Source organism: Malaclemys terrapin, chromosome 2 (genome assembly GCF_027887155.1).
Source record: "Malaclemys terrapin pileata isolate rMalTer1 chromosome 2, rMalTer1.hap1, whole genome shotgun sequence".
NCBI classification, from domain to species: Eukaryota; Metazoa; Chordata; order Testudines; family Emydidae; genus Malaclemys; species Malaclemys terrapin.
Window position 1 is genome coordinate 173,898,419 of NC_071506.1, and position 22,507 is coordinate 173,920,925.

Here is a 22,507-nt window from a genome sequence, read left to right on the forward strand (position 1 = left end):
AAAATTCTCCCTCGCCCAAGCTTTTCTCCTGTGGTTGCACCTATGTTCCATCTCTCCAAGATGGAATATTTGTTTATAAAATGGGTTTTGTAAAGCAACAATCCATTCAAACATCCTCAATTAAGTTAATTAGAATTACAGTTTGGGAACTAGTGTATGTAATACTTATTTGCTTCCCAGGGAAGAAAAGTTTAATTCCTATTTGTAGTGCTTGCAGTAAGCCAAGCAGTCCATTTCACTTTTGAGTTTGGTAGATCTACTACAGTGAGCTAACAGCCTGGCCAATTTCCTCACTATTTCTTGGACATAGTGGAGAGTGGCAGCATTCCATTCAGTCATTCATCTGCAGCAGACAGAGCAGCAGGGGGCATACTCTAACTTTTATCACTGATATAAGGTACTTAAGATCAGTTATGCTGGTGGAGGTTCAGGAACCCGCTCATTCCCCTTATGCCATGGTGTGGAGTGGTTGGCACAAGCATTTGCAAGCCACCTCTGCCACTATTATACCAGCAGAGATTTCCCCTACAGAAGGGAAATTCTCCGCCAACTACCTCCCCATTTTACACCACTTACCGGGTATAGAGTGGCCATAGTAGATCAGAGCATCCTGCTCTCTGTAACTATTATAGTTACATAATGTTTCCACTTTTTCTCCAAAAGACAAGACACAGCTCACTTATCTACTTTGAAAAAAGTAATTTATTTTCATTGCTTTAAACTTTCTACTGTAGTGTTAGCACTTAACATAAGCATCACTCTTCTACTTTCCTATTTACAATCCATTGTACTGTATACTCTACCAATACAATACATAATTTTCAGAAATGTAAGGGAAAATGCACAAGTTTGTAAGGCTTAAAAAAAAAAAAAGAAACTCATCTGTACAGGATTCTCAAGTTTACCACCGAAAATGCAGAATTTATACAAAGCATTATTCTACACAGCTCTGGAAGGGCAGATGCTACATTGACAAAGCAGCAACAAACTTACAGAAATACAATAAAATACAGAAAATAAAGAGTGCATATTTTGAGCATGAGAAACAGTACAGTTAGTACCACTGAAGTTGTAAATTTAGCAATACCCATATTTTCTAGAAACATGTAATTGCAAACTTGGAGAATGTTGTGAAAAATATTAAACATTATATACACAATGAGGTAAATGTACCTTGGTCTTTTAAGAGGTAACTTAAGTTTAAAGCAACTGACATTGAAGCTTTTCTTTTACATGTATAATAATTTCAACACCCTCGTAATCATTTCAATGGCACAATATAAACAAGGAGCTAACTAAAGAGAAGATTTCATGGCACTCAACTCACAATTATTTTGTAAAAAAAATAAAATAAAAAAATAGCCTCTTACTTCATTTGATAGCTTAAAGTCCTCACAGAGTCAATCCCAATGTCATTATCCCTATATACAAAGTCCGCATTAGGATTACAAGTGAAAGTAGTTTAATTTTGGGGAGAAAGAGTGCGAGTGCTGAACAGACAGCTTCTAAAATGTCCCAGAATTCCAGCTTTCAAGGTTGGAGGGTCCCTGAAGAATTCCAGTATCCCAAGTGGGACTTTTCAGTCTTTTTAGTACCAGTCTGTTTCCAACAATCCTCCTTATGTTTGTCCGTAGCTGTCTGGCCACGTCTGTAATCTGAAGTGAGGCTTTAGTGCTACTAATATGCCAATTTAATAAATGCATGAACCTTGAAGAAATGAATGTATAGTGTATGTATATTTACAATAAACATTTGCATCAGTATTTCTTATATCAAATTGTTTTGGTATACCCTTGAGATGATATAAAATTAATATTTTGAATGCTAAAATATTTTGGTCCCCCTGGATGTCCCAGAGCAAATCTGGTGATTTACAAGCTCAGTTTAAAAAATATTAATGTGCGCATATATATGATTTTTACACAGGTAACATAAAAAGCTGCACGTAATATCCAGACACATCCATTCAATAAAGGCGTTCAGACTGTATAATGGAAAAACACAAGAACAAAGCTTAAACTATTTGTGATGTCATCTGAACCCAAGGTACGTACAGGCTTATTCACAATTTTTCTGTTGTGCATTTTATGATATCATTCACGTTTGTCCTCAAAATAATCTTCATTAAAATTGGACAATATATCAATCCACCTTCTTTTTGCAAATTTCCACTACAAAGTGTTGAAAAATTCAGAGGACAAATTTAGAAAAAAATGCAGCTTTCAAAAGAAAGCTATGGTTAGTAGATGGGGAAGACAATGTTATCTAAATATCTCAGTGTGCAGCTGACTGGAGCAAATTGCCTGCTGCAATCCTGTGTATCTGGCTCTAGTTCTTTTAGCTTGACAGTACTGTATTTTTTATAACACAGAAGTGTGTAATATTTTCTAAAATCACAGCTGTGAAATGTATCGATTTCACAGCTATTGTAAAGGTCAGATAAAATATGGTTTCACGAAAAATAAACCCTAAAATCACCTATCCCCAACTATCAAATCCCAAAATACAGAATACAAAGTTGTGGACACACCTGGTGGGTACTCCATAGTTAGCTTTGCATCTAAAATGTGACAAATACCTCTCTCTCTAAAATAGGCAGCCAAACAGTGTGAAATATCACCCAGGGTTAGAAAATTCAGAGGGTGTAAGAACTATGCAAATTTTTACTTGGTTTCGCCTGAAATTTTTTAAATGGGAAGTCTTTGAAATTTGGTTCGGGCTCTAGTTTTTCCCATGGTAGTCCTACTTTGTTATTGTTGACCAATCTCTTAAAAATATATCACGTATCTACAAAAAAACGGCTAAAGAGGTGGATACTGAATAGATCTGATGCAATGGATAGTTTGTTTTTTAAATATTGTATTTAGGGTTATTTTTATCTGTTCCTGTTATAACTGAAGGTTGATGTGCCGTGCACCTAAACTTGATTGATGAGTCCAAGTCCACATAGACACGACTGATTATGCATACAAACCTCACTGACTGATTATGGCCAAGTTTACACAAATTTGATTGATGGCGCTGAGGACATGCAAGTCTGATTGGTTGGATGGGGCAGGCATATGCAAACTTCAAATCTGTGTGTGCTCAGATCCAATCAATCATTCTCCATCAGGAACTTCACTTTTCTGCCAGACTTTATCCTATAGCAAAAAAAGGGGGTTCGCGCTCAGCAGCTGATAAAATATTCAGTCAGCAGTTGCACTTCTATCCCCACACAAGGAGGTCTACAATCCACATTTTATTTACACTTTACCCCCAGTTAAGCATTACAATACCAAGAAACAAAAAACGAAAGCAGTTAGGGTTGCTATACATTGCACAATTCATAGCAGACACCTCAGAAAGCAAGGCAATTAAACCTTTTGCCATCTAATAGTACATATCCTCTTCTCCTTCACTCACAGGCACAACATACCTTACTGTTACTACAGAGCTAGCATATATCACAGAGCAAGCAACACAACTTTACATGCAATTCTAAAATCCCTTCTCCAAATTACCTTTTCTCCACATAGCTACTTCTACTGGTGAAAAATTCCCTAAGCAGGCATATGAAGGTTTAAAGGGGAACAGAGTTAAAATTGCAGTGTGTGGTATACGATTAAGGTGTGTGAGAGTGTGACTGAGAGATGACTTAGGGTGTGTGTGTGAGAAATGTGCATATAGTAATCCATTTTTTTTTTTTGTGCATTAGTAAAGTCAATATTAGGCAAATGCCTGCTACCCAAGCAGATATTTGGTTAAAAACTTAGTTTCAGGACAAAGATTATTCTCCTGATTTCCCCCTCACCTCCCATGCGTTTAACAATTTTAAGAGACATTCAGACGGGTAGTGATACAATCCGTATCTTAAAAGTTTGTTAAAATCCTGTGAAAAGATATACCTGGTGGAGATTTGAAGGTTGAGTAAATCTGTGCATATTTTTTCAGGGTTCTAATGACAACACAAACTATCTTTGCTCTTGTAGTTCTAACAAGGGCACCAGAACCTTCTGGTGTGTGTACCCAAAGTCTTGCAGCTCACCACTGTGTGTATGTCACATACACACAGTATATGCATGTATAATTTGAGAGCAGCTTTTAAGTTCCTAATAAAACAAGCCCAAATATTACAGTTAATCATCTCTAATTATAGATAAAGTTAATTCTTGTCTTTGCAAATAATACTGTTCGAGAAGAAAAAGGAAAGACTTTGAGGAACTGAAAAGTAAATCTCTCACAAATGACTTCAAAGAGTAAAACTTCTTTCCTTTTATCTTAAAAACCTTTAGTCCTCTTGCTAGTGTAGACCAGGTCTTAGATAAGAGTATGACAAACATTTTAAGAGTGCCAATTCATTTAAAAAAATTCTTATTAGATATAACAATTAGAACTTATTACATGTGATGCACAGTTCTAGAACATAACACTGAATTAACTAACTTGCATACCATTTAAATTCATACAGTGGTTTAAGAATCAGATCTTGGTAAAAAAGTTATTCCAAGAATGATGCAGCTACATGCCAAATAGAGAGTTAATTATGTCATTAAGCAAAGGAATAATTCCATTTTTGAACTCTGTTTTGAAACCACAAGTACCATAAACTTTCTATGTTCCTATTGATTTGCATTATAAAGACTCAGAAGTGGCACTTACTGGTATAGTACAATCTATTTTGAAGGCAATGCAATGTTCTGAATAAGTGAAAGCACAGTAACAGTATACAAAATATAGTTGCATAAATTATGTTCCCCACAAGTGAATGAGGTCATTTTTGTAAATCAAGGTAGGTGTCAATAGATGTAAGCTTAATAGCTAGAAAGTTATACTGCAATAATACATTCAAAACCTGAATCAAAGAAAAAGTTTGCAGTGGTTCAGAATACTCAGTTGTACCAACCTCAAATAAAATCACTTAAGAACCCTCAATGCACTGTATACAATGTAGTGAACCAGCTCCAAAACCTTAATGATCTTCATGTCTTCAGCACAGTTAATGAAAAGTTAAGACCAGTAATCAACTTTTAAAATAGAGTTACATGTTAATAAAAATAAAGCTAGACTACACAATGTTTTGTAATTGTCCTGGGAAAGAGGTGTTCATAGTGCACAAAAAAGACCCAAACACAAGTGTTTACCATGTTCACAGAAATCCCGGGGCTAACAACTGATGTTCCTATAAAGTATCAAAAGGCAGCAATATCCTTCTGTTCCCTCAGTGAGGTAGAGCTATTAACCTTCTGAACATGCCACCCAGATTCAGCTATGGATCTTTAAAGCGCTCTTCAGTAGTAAATCCAGGATTACATTTTTATGCCCTCCTGTTGGCTGAGCTGTGATAATGTTTTCTTAATGCGTAAAGCTGTTAGCCTGGCTGCTCCATTGGCATACCAACATTCACGCATAATTTTGGCCATTACTCGTAATGCCTGTAAAAAAATAAAAAAAGAAAAGAAAGGAACAAAGTCTATACATTTCTCTATCCCTGAATAATCATCCTTATTGTGCCTTAGACTCTTAGAATTCACATTTCTGAAATTTGTGTCATTGGTGCTTCTGTGATATGCAAAAAAGCGTGTTGTGGTGGGAAATCCAGATTCTCATTTTGTTTAAGAAAAATAAAAGGTCTCTAAAAAGTTCTGAGGTGAACTGTAACACTCATTTCAGTACACTTATTAGGCTCATGTGCAGAATAATAAAATATTTATGAAAAATGAGCTTGCCTGGGAATTGTTCTCTCAAGTTCTGTATTAGATATGTACTTCTGGTGTTTTGTGCCTCCAGTTGAAAAAACTCAAGAGAAAAACATTCATATGTTACCTAGAACTGTCATGTGGGAATATATTATGTTGCATGCTATTGAAAGAATAATTAATACCTTCTTTTAGTTATCAATTTAGGAGAAGTCTGCATGGCTTCAGAATACTCCATAATTCAACTCAAGGGGGAAAGTTATTCATGCTCTTTGTTTAAACAATGTTCAAGAACTACTGCAGACATTTTATCCTTTCAAAGAAAGTCACCCATTTTTTGAGATCAAAACTGAATAAAATTAAACTATCATCCCCTTATAGAGTTAAGTTCTATAAAAACAGTAATGTTATAAAGTCATATATAAATTTGAACCTTAGCCAAGACCTATGACACCAGAAAATGAACGTCTGTAAAGGGCTGAAACTGCAGTACTAAAAAAAAATGCTGGTCCAATGGAAAGACGGCGATAATCCTTATTCCCAAGTAGTACAAAAACTCCTGAATCATTGTTCCCAGTGTGTTATTTAAGTCAGAATGCCATGGCACCAAGGTGCTAGATGGCCCAGAAATACAAAACATAGAAAGATCCCACTCAAGTAAGAAATGATTACTTACCTGTACAGTCACTATGGTTCTTTGAGATGTGTTGCACACACATTCTACTTTATGTGTGCATGAACCCAGTGCACTCAAGCCAGAGACTTTTGGTCAGTGGTAACTATCGGGGCAGCACATGCACCCTGAGTGTCCCTCATGCCTCCAACCATAGCCTCCAACTAATAGCCACAAGCAGTGAGAAAGAACTGAGGTGGGATCAGGACAGTTCCGCCCTTTGTGTCCTCAGTTGAAGGCATGAGGACACTCAGAGCACATGTGCTGCCCCAATGGGTACTGCAGACCAAAAAAAGTCTCCCACTTGAGTGCACACACCTGAAGTGGAATGTGTATACACAACTAATCTTGAAGAATCCTAGATATTCTAGCTTTACAACCAATATATTCTAGAGGGCATGGGGGAGTGGAGAATACATAGAAATAAAGGGCTTGAAGGGACCTCAAGAAGTCACCAAGTCCAGCTCCCTGTGCTGCAGCAGAACCAAGTAACCCTAGTCCATCCCTGACCGGTGTTTATCCAACCTGTCTTAAAAGCCTCCAAAGATGGGAATTCCACGGCCTGCATTGGAAACTCATTCCAGAGCTTAGCTACCCTTATACTTGGAAATTTTTTAATAACATCTCACCTAAATATCTCTTGCTACAGGTCTACTTTCTATGCCAGTCTACAAAGGAGGCAAATGTGGTTACGTTCAGTGTCTGTATTACTAGACAGAAAATATCGTAATGGCATTATATAACTCCATGGTACACCCACACCTTCAGCGCTATGTACCATTCTGGATGCCCCATCTCAAAACAGATATATTAGAATTGCAAAAGGTACAGAGAAAGACAACAAAAATGATCAGGGGTATGGAACAGCTTCCATATGAGCAGGGCTTTGGAGCAGAGCCCAGAGCTGGAGCGTGGAGCAGCAGGTTTTTGCCTGGAGCTGGAGCGGAGCCGGAGCACAGCTCCAAAGCCCTGCATATGGGGAAAGATTGAGAGAGACTGGGACCTTTCATCTTAGGGGAAAAAAAATAAAAAAAAAGAGGCATAAGGGGAGATACAATAGAGATGTACAAAATCATGAATGGTGTGGAGAAAGTTTTATTTATCCCTTCACATAACACAAGAACTAGGGAATCACTCAACAAAATTAATGGGCAGCAGGTTTAAAACCAACATAAGGAAGTACAGTACTTCATACAATGCACAGTCAACCTGTGAACTTGTTGCGAGTGGAAGGCCAAAATAATAATGGATTCAAAAGATAAATTCATGGAAGATAGCCATTGATGGACCTATTAGCCCAGATGGTCAGGAACACAACCCCATACTCTGGGTGTCCCTAAAACTTCTGACTGCCAGAAGCTGGGACTGGACAACAGGGGATTGATTACTTGGTAATTGCCTTGTTCTGTTCTTTCTTTGAAGCATCTAGCGTTGACCATTGTTGGAAGACAATACTGGGGCTAGATGGACCATTAGTCTGATCCATATGGCTAGGATGACCAGATGTCCCATTTTTAAAGGGACAGTCCTGGTTTTGGGGCCTTTTTCTTATATAAGCGCCTATTACCCCCCACCCACTGTCCCGTTTTTTCACAGTTGCTATCTGGTAACCCTAAATATGGCTATTAAATTATGAGTAAGAACATAAGAATGGTTTTGAACTGTAGGAGGTAGAGTACTCAAGCTAGAGCTTTAAAATATAGTCTGGAAAATAATCTTTTGTAAAAGTGATACACTTAGATTACACAGATCTAAGTAGCAGACTTCAAAAAAAACATGGTATTGCTTCTAAGCTTTTTACCCCTCCATGCCAATCTCAGTTTACTCCAATCAGTATAATATCTTGTGTAATTTAATTTGTAGTATGCTGAATTTAAAATTTGAGGCCACTTAAAATAATTGGTTTAATATCAGACTTTTGCATCAGCACTAAGTAAATGTTCGACAGTTGAGTAGGAGACAAGGAGGCTTTAAGCATCCAGGAAGGCTTGACATTTTAAATTAATGTCACTCAACACCTACTGAGATGAATGGGGTTAGCTCAATGGCTCTCAAACTTTTTTTTTGTACTGGTGACCCCTTTCACATAGCAAGCGTCTGAGTGCAACCCCCCCCTTATAAATTAAAAACACTTTTTTAGATATTTAACACGATTATAAATGCTGGAACAAAGTGGGGTTTGGGGTGGAGGTTGACAGCTTGCAAACCCCCCCCCCCCCCCCGTAATAACCTCATGACCCCCTGAGAGGTCCCGACCCCCAGTTTGAGAACCCCCAGATTAGCTAAATACCCTCAAACTTTGGGCTTGTCTACACAGGCATACTCAGGAAAATTAAGATGAATTAACTAAAGGTGTAACGTTAGAGCACATTAAACTGACATAGATAATCTCATTCAGATGTAAATTGCCCTTCATTCACTTTATCCTACTAAGACCTAAATTTTAAGTGTAGACCAGGTCGACAAAGCTATGGCACTATGGGATGTGAAAAATCCACACCCTAGTGCAATACTTATGCTGACCTCATCCCCAGTGTAGTTGCACTTAGGTCAACGAAAGAATGCTTCTATCAATTTAGCTACCGTCGCTTGGGGAGGCAGTGTTCCTACAGCAATAGAGAAATCCCTTCCACTGTGACAGGCTGGATCTACATTATAGGGCCTTAGCTATACCACTATAATCCCCATAGTGTAGAAATGGCCTTAGTGTACAGAAGGCTCTAGTGTTTCTTCCCTGCATTTTTGCCACCATGTCACTGTTGTGAATCTGTCTACATTAGGACATTGTAACAAAAGAGATCCAGAGAATGGAAATGAATGATTTCCATTATATCATATTTGGCGTTTTATACCTTGAAGACTGCAAACTAAGTACAATCAGCACAGATTATTTTCACTCCTTGGTTAATATTCTGGTAATTTGCCAGACATTTACATGGTCCTGCAATTGTAGATAAAAACTGTCCTCTGAAACATGTGTTATTCAGTTTCTTATATTTTTAATTAGAAGTAATGAAATACATTTGTTGATCTGCAGTGAGGTTTCCTGGATAATTTTGTTTTGTGTCATATGCAGTCACACATTAATTTCATGGACAAGTAACTTTAGCCACTGTTCACGTGAAGGGCTCTGAGAATTCTTTTGTCAAACTAGCCAGCCTTGGTAAGAGAGTTTTAAATTTTTGTGCATAACCACATCCACGGACCAGCATCATATAATAAATTCATAATTCTCACAAAGCCACTAAAGTTCTCTCAGAGGCACATATGAATCTCCATTCTACAAAAATCAAGACAAAAAACTGATTTAAATACTTTAAAAGCTGCAGTTTTCTTGAATTATTTTAGTTTTTTGCACATTTAGTAATACTCACCTCACAACTTTGCCATCTGTTTGGAATATTGGGTCTCAGCTTCTGCTCACAAACAACTTTCCTCATTTCTTCAACTGAAGGATCTGAAGGGACTAGGTCATAGTATGGTAACTGGTAGTCTTCATGTATTCCTGTAGTTTTGATTGAAGTATTTAGCATTTCTTTTTGTTTAACATCACAATTACAGATTTTTTTGTTAACTCATTCTCAAGGGTTTTGTTTTTTTGGGCTGATATAATTCAGAACTTATTTTATACAGTACTTTTAATCGGCAGATTTAAAATCTCTTTACAAAGGAAATAAATATTATCCAATTTTACCAATGAAGTGATTGACCAAGCTCACACAACTGCCTTAATTTAGTGCTTTGTAACTTTTTCGTAAAATGTTTACAGACTTGTGGAAATTGTGTCTTCCTGAATTTGAACAGAAATTGGTTGTTTCATCAGCAATGAAACAAATTAAAGATATTAATAAAAGCTTTTAAAAACAGCTTAATTTGATCCGATCTTTTCATTCTGTATATTACCACATCTACTTACAAATAAGGGAATCACAAAACGAACAAATAATAATACAGGTTGCAATTTACATGGGACAACGTGAACAAAATGCAAATTCCATTGCAAGTATCTTTGCCCATTTTCTTTGCTTCTATTTTAAAGTTTTATTTGAAAAGTGATTCTTTAAAGAGCATGACTGATGCTGTTCTAGGCTTAAACTGAAAATGTGAATCCCAATACAAGAGCAACTATAATCACGCTCCAATATTGGGAGAGTTTTCCATATTGCACTTTAAATACTTAGGAATAAGTCTTAGTACTGTGTGAGGAAGAGCAGATGTACACTTCCCATTACTGATAGACTCCTAGACTTTAAGGCCAGAAGGGACCATCAAAATCATCTAGTCAGACCCTCCTGCACATCGCAGGTCACAGAACCTCACCTACTCCTGCAATAGGCTCATAACCTCTGGCTGATTTCAGAGTAGCAGCCGTGTTAGTCTGTATCCGCAAAAAGAACAGGAGTACTTGTGGCACCTTAGAGACTAACAAATTTATTAGAGCATAAGCTTTTGTGGACTGTCCAGTGGGCTGTAGTCCACGAAAGCTTATGCTCTAATAAATTTGTTGGTCTCTAAGGTGCCACAAGTACTCCTGTTCTTTTTGCGAACCTCTGGCTGAGTTACTGAAGTCCTCAAAATTGGATTGAAGATTTCAAGTTAGAGAATCCACATTTATGCTAGTTCAAACTAGCAAGTGACACGTGCCCCATGCTGCAGAGGAAATCAGAATCCCCCCTACCCCAGGGTCTTGGTCAATCTGACCTGGAGGAAAATGACAGTTAGACCCTGAGCATATGGACAAGACCCACCAGCCAGCCACCTGGAAGAGAACTCTCTGTAGTAACTCAGAGCTCTCCCCATTTAGGGTCCCATCCGCAGCTGCTGGAGATATTTGGGAACAGCAGATTGCTTAAACTGGCATATGGCCAATCTCATCATACCATCCCCTCCATAAATTTATCAAGCTCAGTCTTGAAACAAGTTAGATTTTTTGCCCCCATGACTCCCCGTGGGAGACTGTTCCAGAACTCCATTCCTCTGATGGTTATAAACTCTAGTCTAATTTCAAGCCTAAAATTTGTTGAGGGCCACTTTATATCCATTCGTTCTTGTGCCAACATTGGCCTGTAACTGAAATAAGCCCTCTCCCTCTCTCTCCCCGGTGTTTATCCCTCTAATGTTTTTATATAAAGCAATCCTATCTTCCCTCAGCTTTCATTTTATTAGCCAAGCTTAAGTCAAGTCTCCTCTCATATGGCAGGTTTCTCCATTCATCTAATCTTCCTAGTAGCCTCTCTCTGCACCTGTTACAGTTTGAATTTATCTTCCTTAAAGATGGGAGACCAGAGCTGCTCAGTGTTCCAGAGGAGATCTCACCAGTGCCTTTTACAACTATAAAAAAACACTTCTGTCTCTTCCCGAGATGATCTGTGTCAGAAAAATTGCATTTTAAACTAGGTATCTGAACATTACCTGCACATATCCTTACCAGTGCAGTCAATGCCACACTTTCAAGGGCACCAATTTTGCCCTTTTTTAATATGACTTTGGGGACAAATTCTGCTCTGGTATAAGGAGAGGTGGCTCTCAATTTCAAGAGGAGTTTCTTTTACTTACTCCAGGTTTAGCCATATATCATTTACGGATAAGCCCTCGTTAAGAAACTTGAGAGGTGCTCATTATTTGACACTAGTTGACTGAAGCAAAAGATAAAATGGTTTTAAAAACTAAGTATAAACCATGGAAAGTATGCTAAATTATGTAATAAAACAAAATGATTATGGAAAATAGGTATGCAAAACTGTTCAGAGTCTTCAAACAATCAGTACAAAAACTTATAATTTAATATGCTCCATTTAGGATTGTCACGTACCACCAATTGAACATCGCCGTGCTATTTCCCAGAACACTAATCCCATCGCATAGATGTCGGCTCGCTTGAATGACTCAAAATGTTTCATATTTATGGAATCATCTAGGACTTCAGGAGCCATGTATCTATTAAAAATAAAAGAACCAAAATATCTTATGCCATAAAATGCATACTGCACTAAGCTTTTTCAGTATTTCTTCAGCTCCAACACATTGAACAAATCAGCTTAACAGAAGTCAATAAATTAGGAAAATTATGACGTACTACTTAAAGAGCAGAATTTTCAAAATCACTGCATGTTGGCCTAATTCTGATTCCATTAAGGTCAGTGGTAAAATGCCTATTGAATTAGTCAACAGAAGCAATTAGGCCAATCCTGAGTGCTTTTCAATATCCCACCCTATGTCACGCACCAATCTGCATGGCCTTGGTACAATGAAAAGCAGTTACTTCCAGGTGTTTAACATGTGATCCTTGAGGCTTGTGTTTGTGGTCCTCAACTGTTAAATTAATTACTGTATTTGATTACAAAGTGAAAATATATTCAATAGCTTTATTCCAGCAGGTGAAAGGAGGCAAGAAGCAAAGCAGCTTCTGAGCTACTGTCATTTTCGGAAGGGGAAATGATAGCGAGACAGAAAGCTGGAGCCATAGAATCTTCACAAGGGGAGGGCGAGCAAGCAACCCAGTGGCTGCAATATCCAGGAGACACACAGAGACAGGAGTCGTGGCAGCAGCAGTGGATCTGTGGGAGAGGATAATTACTTTTGAGGAAGGGGGCAGGTTGAAGGACAAAAGAGGAATTTTGCATTGGGGGGCATTCCTAAAGAGCATGGGGAAGAAGGGAGTTAGAATATGTTGCTAGACATGCTGGAGGCAAGAGATGCTAAAACCCTGTGGGCTGTGTTGGAGGGAGGCATGGCTGGGACTGCTAGAGAATGGAAAAAACGTTTTACTAGCCATACAGTAACTGGTTCTTTGAGATGTTGTGATCAGCGTGGATCAACTGCAGATTCACATGTGCCTCACAAGCAAGATCTGATTGTTTTGCATACTGATATTCATTGGGGCCACATGAGGGTATACAGAGCAGAATGCAAAGGAGGATCAGGGCCAATGTAACAGAGCACTCTAAAAAGAAGGGGTGGAGGTTGGATCATAGGAGCCACACTGACATGTCGAAGAACCACACTAATAGGTACAGTATATGCCAGTGTGGATCCTCCTCTAGGTGACTAGCAAGTAGTAGCCCCTCAGGAATGAGGAATATCAGCTGCATCATTTCAACAGTGCTAATAGTACTGCTTTCTCATACTTGCCATCTATTCTAGCAGCTAAATCCAATGCATAATGTTGGACAAACGGTAATGGGTTACTCCATGTCATCTCCTTGGAGATCTCAAATTGACATTTTTAAACAGGCAGAGGATAATTGCTTGAGTTCTGGTGAAGTGCCTTGATTTGCAGAGGAAGAGGTACACCAGCCAAATAGTAACAGCAAGATACACTGAGTTATCCATTTCAATATCCTGTGTGGGGACATTGGCTTAACTTTTAGAACACCCAGCTATGGCTATAAATAGCCAGGACAAGAGTCTGAACGATTTGGTCCTGTAACATAAAGCAAAGTCCCGGGTGCATTTAGTGTGTGTACTTTTTCTCCCTGTGCCAAGTGTATCGTTGGAAAGAAGACATGCAGGTTGATTGATTGGTTTAGATAACAGACCATATTAGGAATGAACTGTGGACGTGATCTCAGCACCACCTTTTCTCTGTGGAATGCAGTATGTAGGATTTGGCCATAAGTGCCTGAAGCTCATTCACTCTCCTGGCTGAAGTAATGGCCATCAACAAGATGGGAGGAGGGAAGGGATAGCTCAGTGGTTTGAGCATTGGCCTGCTACACCCAGGGTTGTGAGTTCAATCCTTGATGGGGCCATTTAGGGATCTGGGGCAAAAATCTGTCTGGGAATTGGTCCTGTTTTGAGCAGGGGGTTGGACTAGATGACCTCCTGAGGTCTGTTCCAACCCTGGTATTCTATGATTGTTTTCAGAGTGAGATGGTGCAGGAAGCAGTCAGATTCAAACGGAAATGCCAGGAGTCTCAAAACTACTAGATCAAGGTCCCAGACAAAAAGAGGTTCTTCTGACCAGCAAGTATGTATGTATCATGGAATGAGAAAGGGGAGCACAACTGTACAGGTATCTGGCAATGTGAAATTGTACAAGGTACACTGTAACAGAGTTGAAAGATAGGCATGTCTTTTCAAGTGCAGTAAGTAGTAGAGGTTCTGAGGTACCCTGGCCTGGACCAGGTCCAGACAATGCTAGGCTGTCCACAAAATAGAGAATCACTTCAACTTCAATGAGTAAGTTCTTCTTAAGAATGTTTTCCTCCTCTGAATCAGGATTTTGGGGATTCAACCAACCAACAGTTGGACCATCAGGTACATCAACTTTAGGCTAGATGAATTATCTGGCCATGGTGTTGTGAGAACAGGTTTAGGTATTCTGGTAGTTGGACTAGATGGACACATGTAGTAGGTCAGAATCAAAACTGCCTCAGTCACTACAAAGCTACAAGAATGAGTATGGCCATGGCTCCTGATTTTGGAAGTCACCCTAGGGAAAAGGGAAACTTGTGGAAAGGCATGCAAGCTGCCTTCAGACCACTGCAGAATCAAGGAGCCAAGTAACAACCCTGGGATCATATAGAAACAAAAAAGTTCTGGCACTTGGACTTTATATCAGTGGTAAACAGGTTATCACGGTGGTTCCCCAATGTATGATTATCAGCTCTAATAGACTTCCACAGCAACCATTTTTAAGTGGTGACTGACTGCTCAGAGAGCCCACCACATTGTTGCTGATGCTCAGGAGGTGAAGAGCCATTGGTGTTATACTGTGTTGGTGACACCATGTCCAGAGTTTAAGGACTCCACAAACAGGAAAAATGAGCATGTGCCTCCCTGCCTGTTTATGTAGTGCATCAAAGGTGTTGTCCATCAGGAACTGAACTGTGAAGTTTTGAAGAACAGAATGAAAGGTAATGGAGCCTAGCCTGATGACTCTGAGCACTAACACATTGATGTCCTACCAGGTCCAAGTCCCTTGTATCTGTTACTTTTGGGGGCAACACACACACACACACACACTAAATTCTGCAAATTTTGTCAAATAAATGTGGAAGCTCCAGCATGGCACTGGGGAGCACAGGCCTCTGGCTGCACAGAGGTGGGAGATCACTGTGCAGCTCCCACCAGGAAACCGAGTCTCAGAAGTGAAGCTGCACCCAACCCTGACACAGTGCAAGGACTGGGCCTGCCCCAGAAACACCCAAGGGTCCTGCCCCTCTGTTCCAGGTGTACACCAAGTGTGGGCAGGCAAGCTCAGCAAGACAAGATCCAAGTGTGCTAAGTGTGGGGGGGATCCAGGTGTGGGGTAATCTGGGTGCAGGCAGCTCAGTGGGGGATCCAGGTGTGTGGTGGTGGGGATCTGGATGCACAGGGGCTTGTTGGGAGGTTCTTGGTGCAATAGTAATGGGACTCTGCAGGGGAGTCCAGGTGAAGGTGGTTCAGGCTCAGTGGGGGAGGTCTGGGTGTGGGGGAGATAGAGCTTGGCAAGGGGGTATGGGTGTGGAGGGCTCAGTGGTGGTGGTGGGGGTCCAGATGCAGCTGGTTGGGACTTGGTGGGGATGAAATCTGGGGGATGGGAGGCTCGACAGGATGGTCCAGGTGCAAGGAGAGTGGAGCTCATCGGGGTGTGTTGGGGGGGAGGCTCGCTGGGAGGGTCTGGGCATTAGGGGGTCTGGATGCACAGGGGTTGGGCAGATTGGGGAGCAGCTCTCTGTACAGGGATTCCTCCCCCTGCAGCTGAGGAGCAATGGGTGCAGGAAGCAGGTAAGGGAGTTTGCAGAGCTTCCTTCAGCTGAAGGAGCAATCTGGGGGTGGGTTGGACCTTCCCCTGGATGCTGTGCAAAGGAAGTAGTCCCGTCCTCTCAGCACAGCCAGGACTAGCAGCTGATCCTGGTACAAGGTAGGAGCCACCAGCTGGATCTTCCCTAATCCCGCCTCCTGCCCCAAAGTGATTTACCTCTCTGCCAGCTTCCCTGGGCCCCTGAAACATACTGTTGGGGAGAGCTGCATGACCGCTCTTGTGGCTTACCTTTGCTTCCCCGTCAGAAAGTAATTTTTCTGTGGGGAAGCAAAAGAAATCTGCAACGGACATAAATTCTGCACATGCACAGTGGTGCAGAATTCCCCCAGGAATAAGAATGGGCTCCCCAAAACTGTACCTGAAGCATCCATGATTAAACTCCTTGTTGAGAAGAGAGTAGAGGATGGTACTCTTCCCCCACATGTTTTTGGGCTCCTTTCACCAGCTCAGATCTGCTACATGAGGTAGAATCACCACTACACATTCATCTGGTATTTTGCTGAAGGACAGACCATCCTAAGTCAGAATTGGTGTGGTCAGCAATGAAGCCTAGCAGCCGCAAGTGTATCTGCACGGTCATCATTGGATCTATATTTGGTGCACCACTGCTTGCATTGACAGGAATCTGTCTTTGGATTGGTGAGAGCAAACCTCCCCAGATTTGATCAGGACTCTATAAACTCTATTGTCTATGAGGTGTGATTGACCCAGGCCAGTTGCGTACAGCAGAATAGCAGAAGGCAGATACACTGGCCACTGGATTAACAGTTTTCTGTTCCCTGACTGACCAGAGCAGGGGCTGCTCCCGGCTAATGAGAACACCTGACTCCAATTAACCTGCAAAGAGTCAGGTGAGGCCATTAAGCTAATGTGACCACCTGACTCTAATTAAGGCCCCGCTGATACTATAAAAAGGGCTCACTCCAGTCAGGCAGAGGAGAGCCAGGGAGTGGAAATGTAGCTAAAGGGCTGGTTAATGAAGACATCCTCAAGTTATTGATAAGGGAGCCCTAAGGTAAGGGTGAAAAAGGGAGAAGCAGGAGAGCTGTGGGGAAGTGGCCCAGGGAAATGTAGCAGCTCTGGCAGCGAAAGGTTGGCTGCCAACAGCTGCTACCATTAGGGTCCCTGGGCCGAAACCCGGAGTAGAGGGCAGGCCCGGGTTCCCCCCAACCCACCACTACAGGAACACCTCTTGGGAGGGGAAGTCAGGTCCCTGTCAGGACAGGAGGCTAAACTGTTCTGAAATAAGCCCTAGGGACAACAGAGACTGAGGGAGTTCTCTCACCAACCTCCTTGCTGGCTTATGATGAAAAGGGCTCAGTAGACTGTAACCCTGGCCCTAGAGAGAGAAGGGCTACGTGGAGGGTCACAGAGAGCCACTGAGGCTAGCATATACCGTCTAGACGTGCAGGACCCACGGGGACAAGGTCAGAGCTCTGCCACAGAGGGAATAAGACTTTTTCCATAGTTCACCAGGAGGCCCCACTGAGAAAATAGGGAGATGGGGTAACTTTAGGTATTCTGCATCCTCTTACTGGGTGGGCAGATGTGAATGCGTTTTCTGAGCTGTGCTGCTACTACTGCTATGCATTTTGTGAAGACTCTTGGTGCCATGGCGAGTTTCAACAGCAGAACCTTGTACTGGTAATGGTTGGGCTCCACTGTGAATATTAAGTACTTCCTGAGGGCTGGGTGGATGGCTATGCAGAAGTACACATCCTGCAAGTTGAAAACCATGAACTGTTCTTGATCCTGGAGACTTTAAATGAAATGGAGGCAAGCATTACCATTCTTAATCTGCGGCAACGTATTCATTGAGTCTCCTCAGGTCTAGGCTAAAAGAGAGGAAGACGCTCCCCACGTCAATTCTTTTTGAGGATAAAAGGAAGAATTGGGAGTAGAAGATTCTTCCCCTGTATTCCCCCAGTACCTCTTCTATGGCCCCTAGATGAAGCAATGAAATCACTTTTGTTTGTGAGTCTCTTGTGAGAAGGGCCCCTGAAGAGCAGCTGGCAGGGAAGGGGGCAGTGAATGGAACTGTATAAGGTAGCCTTGAAAAGTGATGTCCAATACCCACTTGTTCATTGTCATAGCTGCCCAAGCCTCTTGGAATGGGACAAGGCAGTTCCTGAAGATAAGCACAGCCTATAGGTCAGCTCCATTGTGGCTCTTAACACAACCATCAATTTTGCTGAGCCAGAGAGCTGGATTAGTCAAGGAGGCAGATGATTCGCATCCACTCACCTAGATTTCTTCTGATGCTGGTATTCTGACAGTCGACCCAGGGGTAAGGAGAAGTCCTTTGTTTTTACTGGGGTTTGCATTTGTAAGGTTCTCTGTAAGGAACTGGTACGTCTTCAGGCTCTGTAATGTGGCTGTTGAGTCCTTGAAAGAATGGAGCACTTACTCTGTTCTCTGGCTGAAGGGCTTAATTCCCTCAAACAGCAGGTTCTCTATTGTGTCCTGTATTTTGCATGGCATGCCTGGAGCCACGAGGCTCATCACACAATGATGGCTGTGGGCATCAACCCTGTAGCCATATCAGAACAGTCCATAGCCACCTGTAGCGACATTCTCATGACCATCTGTCCCTCACCACTGATGATTCCATCTAGCAGTACTTTTTACCCAGGACCAAGATTAAATAGAACAAAGTCCTGCACCAGTGTAAATTTCTTCCCCTGAAGTAGTTTTCTAATCTAGAGAGTAAGGAATTAAAATAGATCCCTAATCCTGAAGGCCTCTGAGAATGCACATTCAAAGGAATATTATAAACAAGAATAAAATAGCCTTGGTTCAAGGGGGAATGGATGAATAAAACAGTAGTAAAGATTTCTGAAAGAAGAATAGCAACAATAAGATATGTGCTGAAGTTGGCTGCTTTCAGTCTGGAGACTTTTATAACACGGATGGGATAAACCTGAATTTATGCCATGTCAGTCTTTTAGTAAAATATAGAATTAACTTTGTGTGGCTCTTCTGTGGTTCTCAGGAGTAGGAATTAATGTTGAACTGGATAGGGTTGATAACATGCTACTAAAGTTTTAGGCCTGATAAGGAACAAAGACTTTTTGTCTACACTGGACAGCTTTTTAGCTGTAATTCAGAATTAGAATAGCCCCAGCATCATTAACAATGAGGGCAACTGTAGCAAAGAATGGAGTAGAGCTTAATTGTCCTGTCTATAATTCTGTTGGCAGCACTGTAACCATGTTGGTCTCAGGATATGAGACAGACAAGGAAGGTGAGGTAATATTTTATTGGACCAAATTCTGCTGGTGAAAGGGAAAAGCTTTTGAGCTGCACTATGTTCTTCTTCAGGTCTGGGAAAGGTAATCAAGAATGTCACAGGTAAATACAAAATGGAACAGAGTGTTGCAGCAAAGGTGAATTATGACTAAAAAGATTTTAACTGCACAGATGCAGCCAAAGAGAAATGAAGTAAGGTCACTATTAAAACGCACATTTTTTAAAGAAAGTAAACCCACAGTTTCCCAACCTGGGAGGTGGGTTCCTAAAGGAAGAAAGAGAGCATGTTGGCCTATACATTTCAAACCTACTCCCTAATCAGAGGCTAGAGACCATTGCCTTTCCCAACCTCATGGTATTCGGTACAGGCAACTTTTCATATTTCCCTCACAAGATATCTGTCCAACACCACGTTACAGGCTAGATACCCTACTCTGCACCGTTCACTTCCTATATTTGGTCAGACAACTATATTACATATTTCAGGCTGATGTCAGGCACCAACTTTCTATTTCCATCTGGCATATATTACCCTATATACCCTTACTGATTTGTCTAAAATAACTCATGTATATGACAAACTGAGACTGGATGGAGGTTATATCATTATACAATAGAAGGCTTTGTGATCGTAATTCACACAAGAAGCCAGTTAGCTGGGAATACAATCATAGAAGTGTAGGACTGGAAGGGACCTCAATATGTCATCTAGTCCAGTCTTCTGCACTCAAGGCAGGACTACGTAACCACTAGACAATTCCTGACAGTTGTTTGTCTAACCTAGTCTTAAAAGCTTCCAATGATGGGAGATTCCACAGCCTCCCTAGGCAATTTGTTAAAGCGCTTAACTACCCCGATAGGAAGTTTTTTCTAATGTCCAACCTAAACCTCTCTTGCTGCAATTTAAGCCTGTTGCTTCTTGTCCTATCCTCAGAGGTTAACAAGAACCATTTTCATCTTCCTCCTTGTAATAACCTTTTATGTACTTGAAAACTATCACATCTCCCCTCAGCCTTCTCTTCTCCAAACTAAACAAACTCAATTTTTTCAACCTTCCCTCATACGTCATGTTTTCTAGACCTTTAACCATTTTTGTTGCTCATATCTGAGCTTTCTCCAATTTGTCCACATCTTTCCTGAAATGTGGTGCCCAGAACTGGACACAATACTCCAGCTGAGGCCTTATCAGTGCAGAGGAGAGTGGAAGACTTACTTCTCATGTCTTGCTTACCACACTCCTCCTAATACATCCCAGAACTATGTTCATTTTTTTTTGCGCACACAACAGTATTACACTGACTCATATTTAGCTTGTGACCCACTATAACTCCTAGATCCTTTTCCGCAGTACTCCCTCCTAGGCAGTCATTTCCCATTTTATGTGCGCGCAATTGATTGTTTCTTCCTAAGTAGAATACTCTGCCTTTGTCCTTATTGAATTTCATCCTATTTACTTCAGACCATTTCTCCAGATAGTTTTGAATTTTAATCCTATCCTTCAAAGCACTTGCAACCGCTCCCAGAGTAGTATCATACATAAACTTTATAAGTGTATTCTCTATACCATTATCTAAATCATTTATGAAGATATTGAAGAGGTGCTGATCTCCAAATACCCAGTACCATTTGCACAATTTTTTGCAGTGCTATAGACACACAGACCCAGATTGAGCAAGGCCTTAAGCATGGAATGGTTCCATTGACTGGAAAGGATGGGTGAGGGGGAAGCCCTGCCTGCCGCAGACAATTTTGTAGGCTATTCGTCATACTGCCATTCAGACCCATGACTATCAATCTCTTACACAGAAAGGAGAGGAAGACACATTTTGAAGAAAAATAATTTGATAAATATGTTAATGATTTTACCTTTTTGTTCCCACTCTGTGGTTTGGGGCAATATCAATTGTATCTGTAGCTGAATCATGTCTCACTGCCAGTCCTAAATCCGCAATACAACACGTTCCATTCTTTTTTACCAATATATTTTTTGATTTCAAGTCTCTATGAGCAATGGCTGGTTTTCCTGCATAGGAGGAGGGGAAAAAAGGGTAGAAGAGGTAAAAGTCCCAAAACAAATCCCTACTACTAACTAAAGAATGTTTCAGAAATCCTCTATTACATATTCTCACCTGGGTGAGGAGTTCAAGATTTTGAGGTTATGAATCAAAGTATCACATTTGTATCTATAATGTGAAGGGCTGATGTGGAGTTATAAATGTAAGTTTCATTTAAACCTGCTTGAAGGAAACAGAAGGATGTGCTATATTGGTAGAACAGCAGTGATCTACATATGTGAAATTTGTAGGTTAATCTAATCACTATATTCTAGGAATTTAGCAGTGATTTGTCTATAGCTGAAGGGGGGGGAAAGTACTAGCTAGAGTCACACTTTCATCTTTGTACAGTTGTGACTATAAAACAATAGCAAAAATTGTTCTGAGTAAACAGAACAATACATTATATTGAACATCACTGGAAGTTGTTTTGGAAAGACTATTCATATGACTTGAGCAGCTAATGCATAACAAAAATGGTGTAATAAGCTAATGTCTTTGGTGTAGCAACAACTTTTTTTATACAATTGTGCCTTCTAGGTACTACCATAATACTGCATGATAATAACAGAAATGTTGAGACAGCACTTTCATTCTAAACTCCTGTGTTTAACTACTTATAACTTTGAGCAAAGATTATCCTTTGGAATAACATTACTTAGAAAACTTAGTTTCAAAGCAGAAGCGTTTGTTTACCACGAACCCCACTAACAATTTCCATGTTCATCCAAGCATACTTAATAGAGGTCTTTTTAAAATGAAAGGAACTATTGAAGGAAAGAACTGTTGTCTACCAATGCCTGTAAGGGCTTGTCTACATGAACATTTAGTTTGTGCTAAGCTACGGTGTGAATCTACACCAGTCTAGTCTGCCACACACTGAACTGTTTGTATGAACCTTGCTGATGAACAGTTAGTGTGCTTTAATCTACTCTGCTCTGAAATGGAAATAGATGAAACCACACTAATGAACTGTTTGTCCATGTGGACCCTGTTGACATGCACTGCTAGTGCATGGCAGAAGCAGACACCAACTTGCAGTGAACTAAATGTTCACGTAGACGAGTCCCAACCTGCAGTTAAAGGAAACTGATCTTGTGAGATA

The 22,507-nt window shown here is 40.7% G+C and overlaps 1 protein-coding gene across 3 annotated transcripts in view; it reads right to left on the reverse strand.

Moving 5' to 3' along the window:
• Positions 1-679: 679 nt before the first annotated feature.
• Positions 680-22,507, reverse strand: part of TGFBR1 (transforming growth factor beta receptor 1) — a 70,792-nt gene continuing 48,964 nt past the window's right edge. For all 3 annotated transcript variants that reach the window (XM_054018677.1, XM_054018674.1, XM_054018675.1), the window contains 4 exons: positions 21,215-21,371; positions 12,164-12,288; positions 9,726-9,856; positions 680-5,414 (listed from right to left, as the gene is read on the reverse strand). In XM_054018677.1, the coding sequence (XP_053874652.1) occupies positions 5,289-5,414; positions 9,726-9,856; positions 12,164-12,288; positions 21,215-21,371 (539 nt within the window). In that variant the 3' untranslated portion in view covers positions 680-5,288. The remainder of the gene's footprint in view (positions 5,415-9,725; positions 9,857-12,163; positions 12,289-21,214; positions 21,372-22,507) is intronic.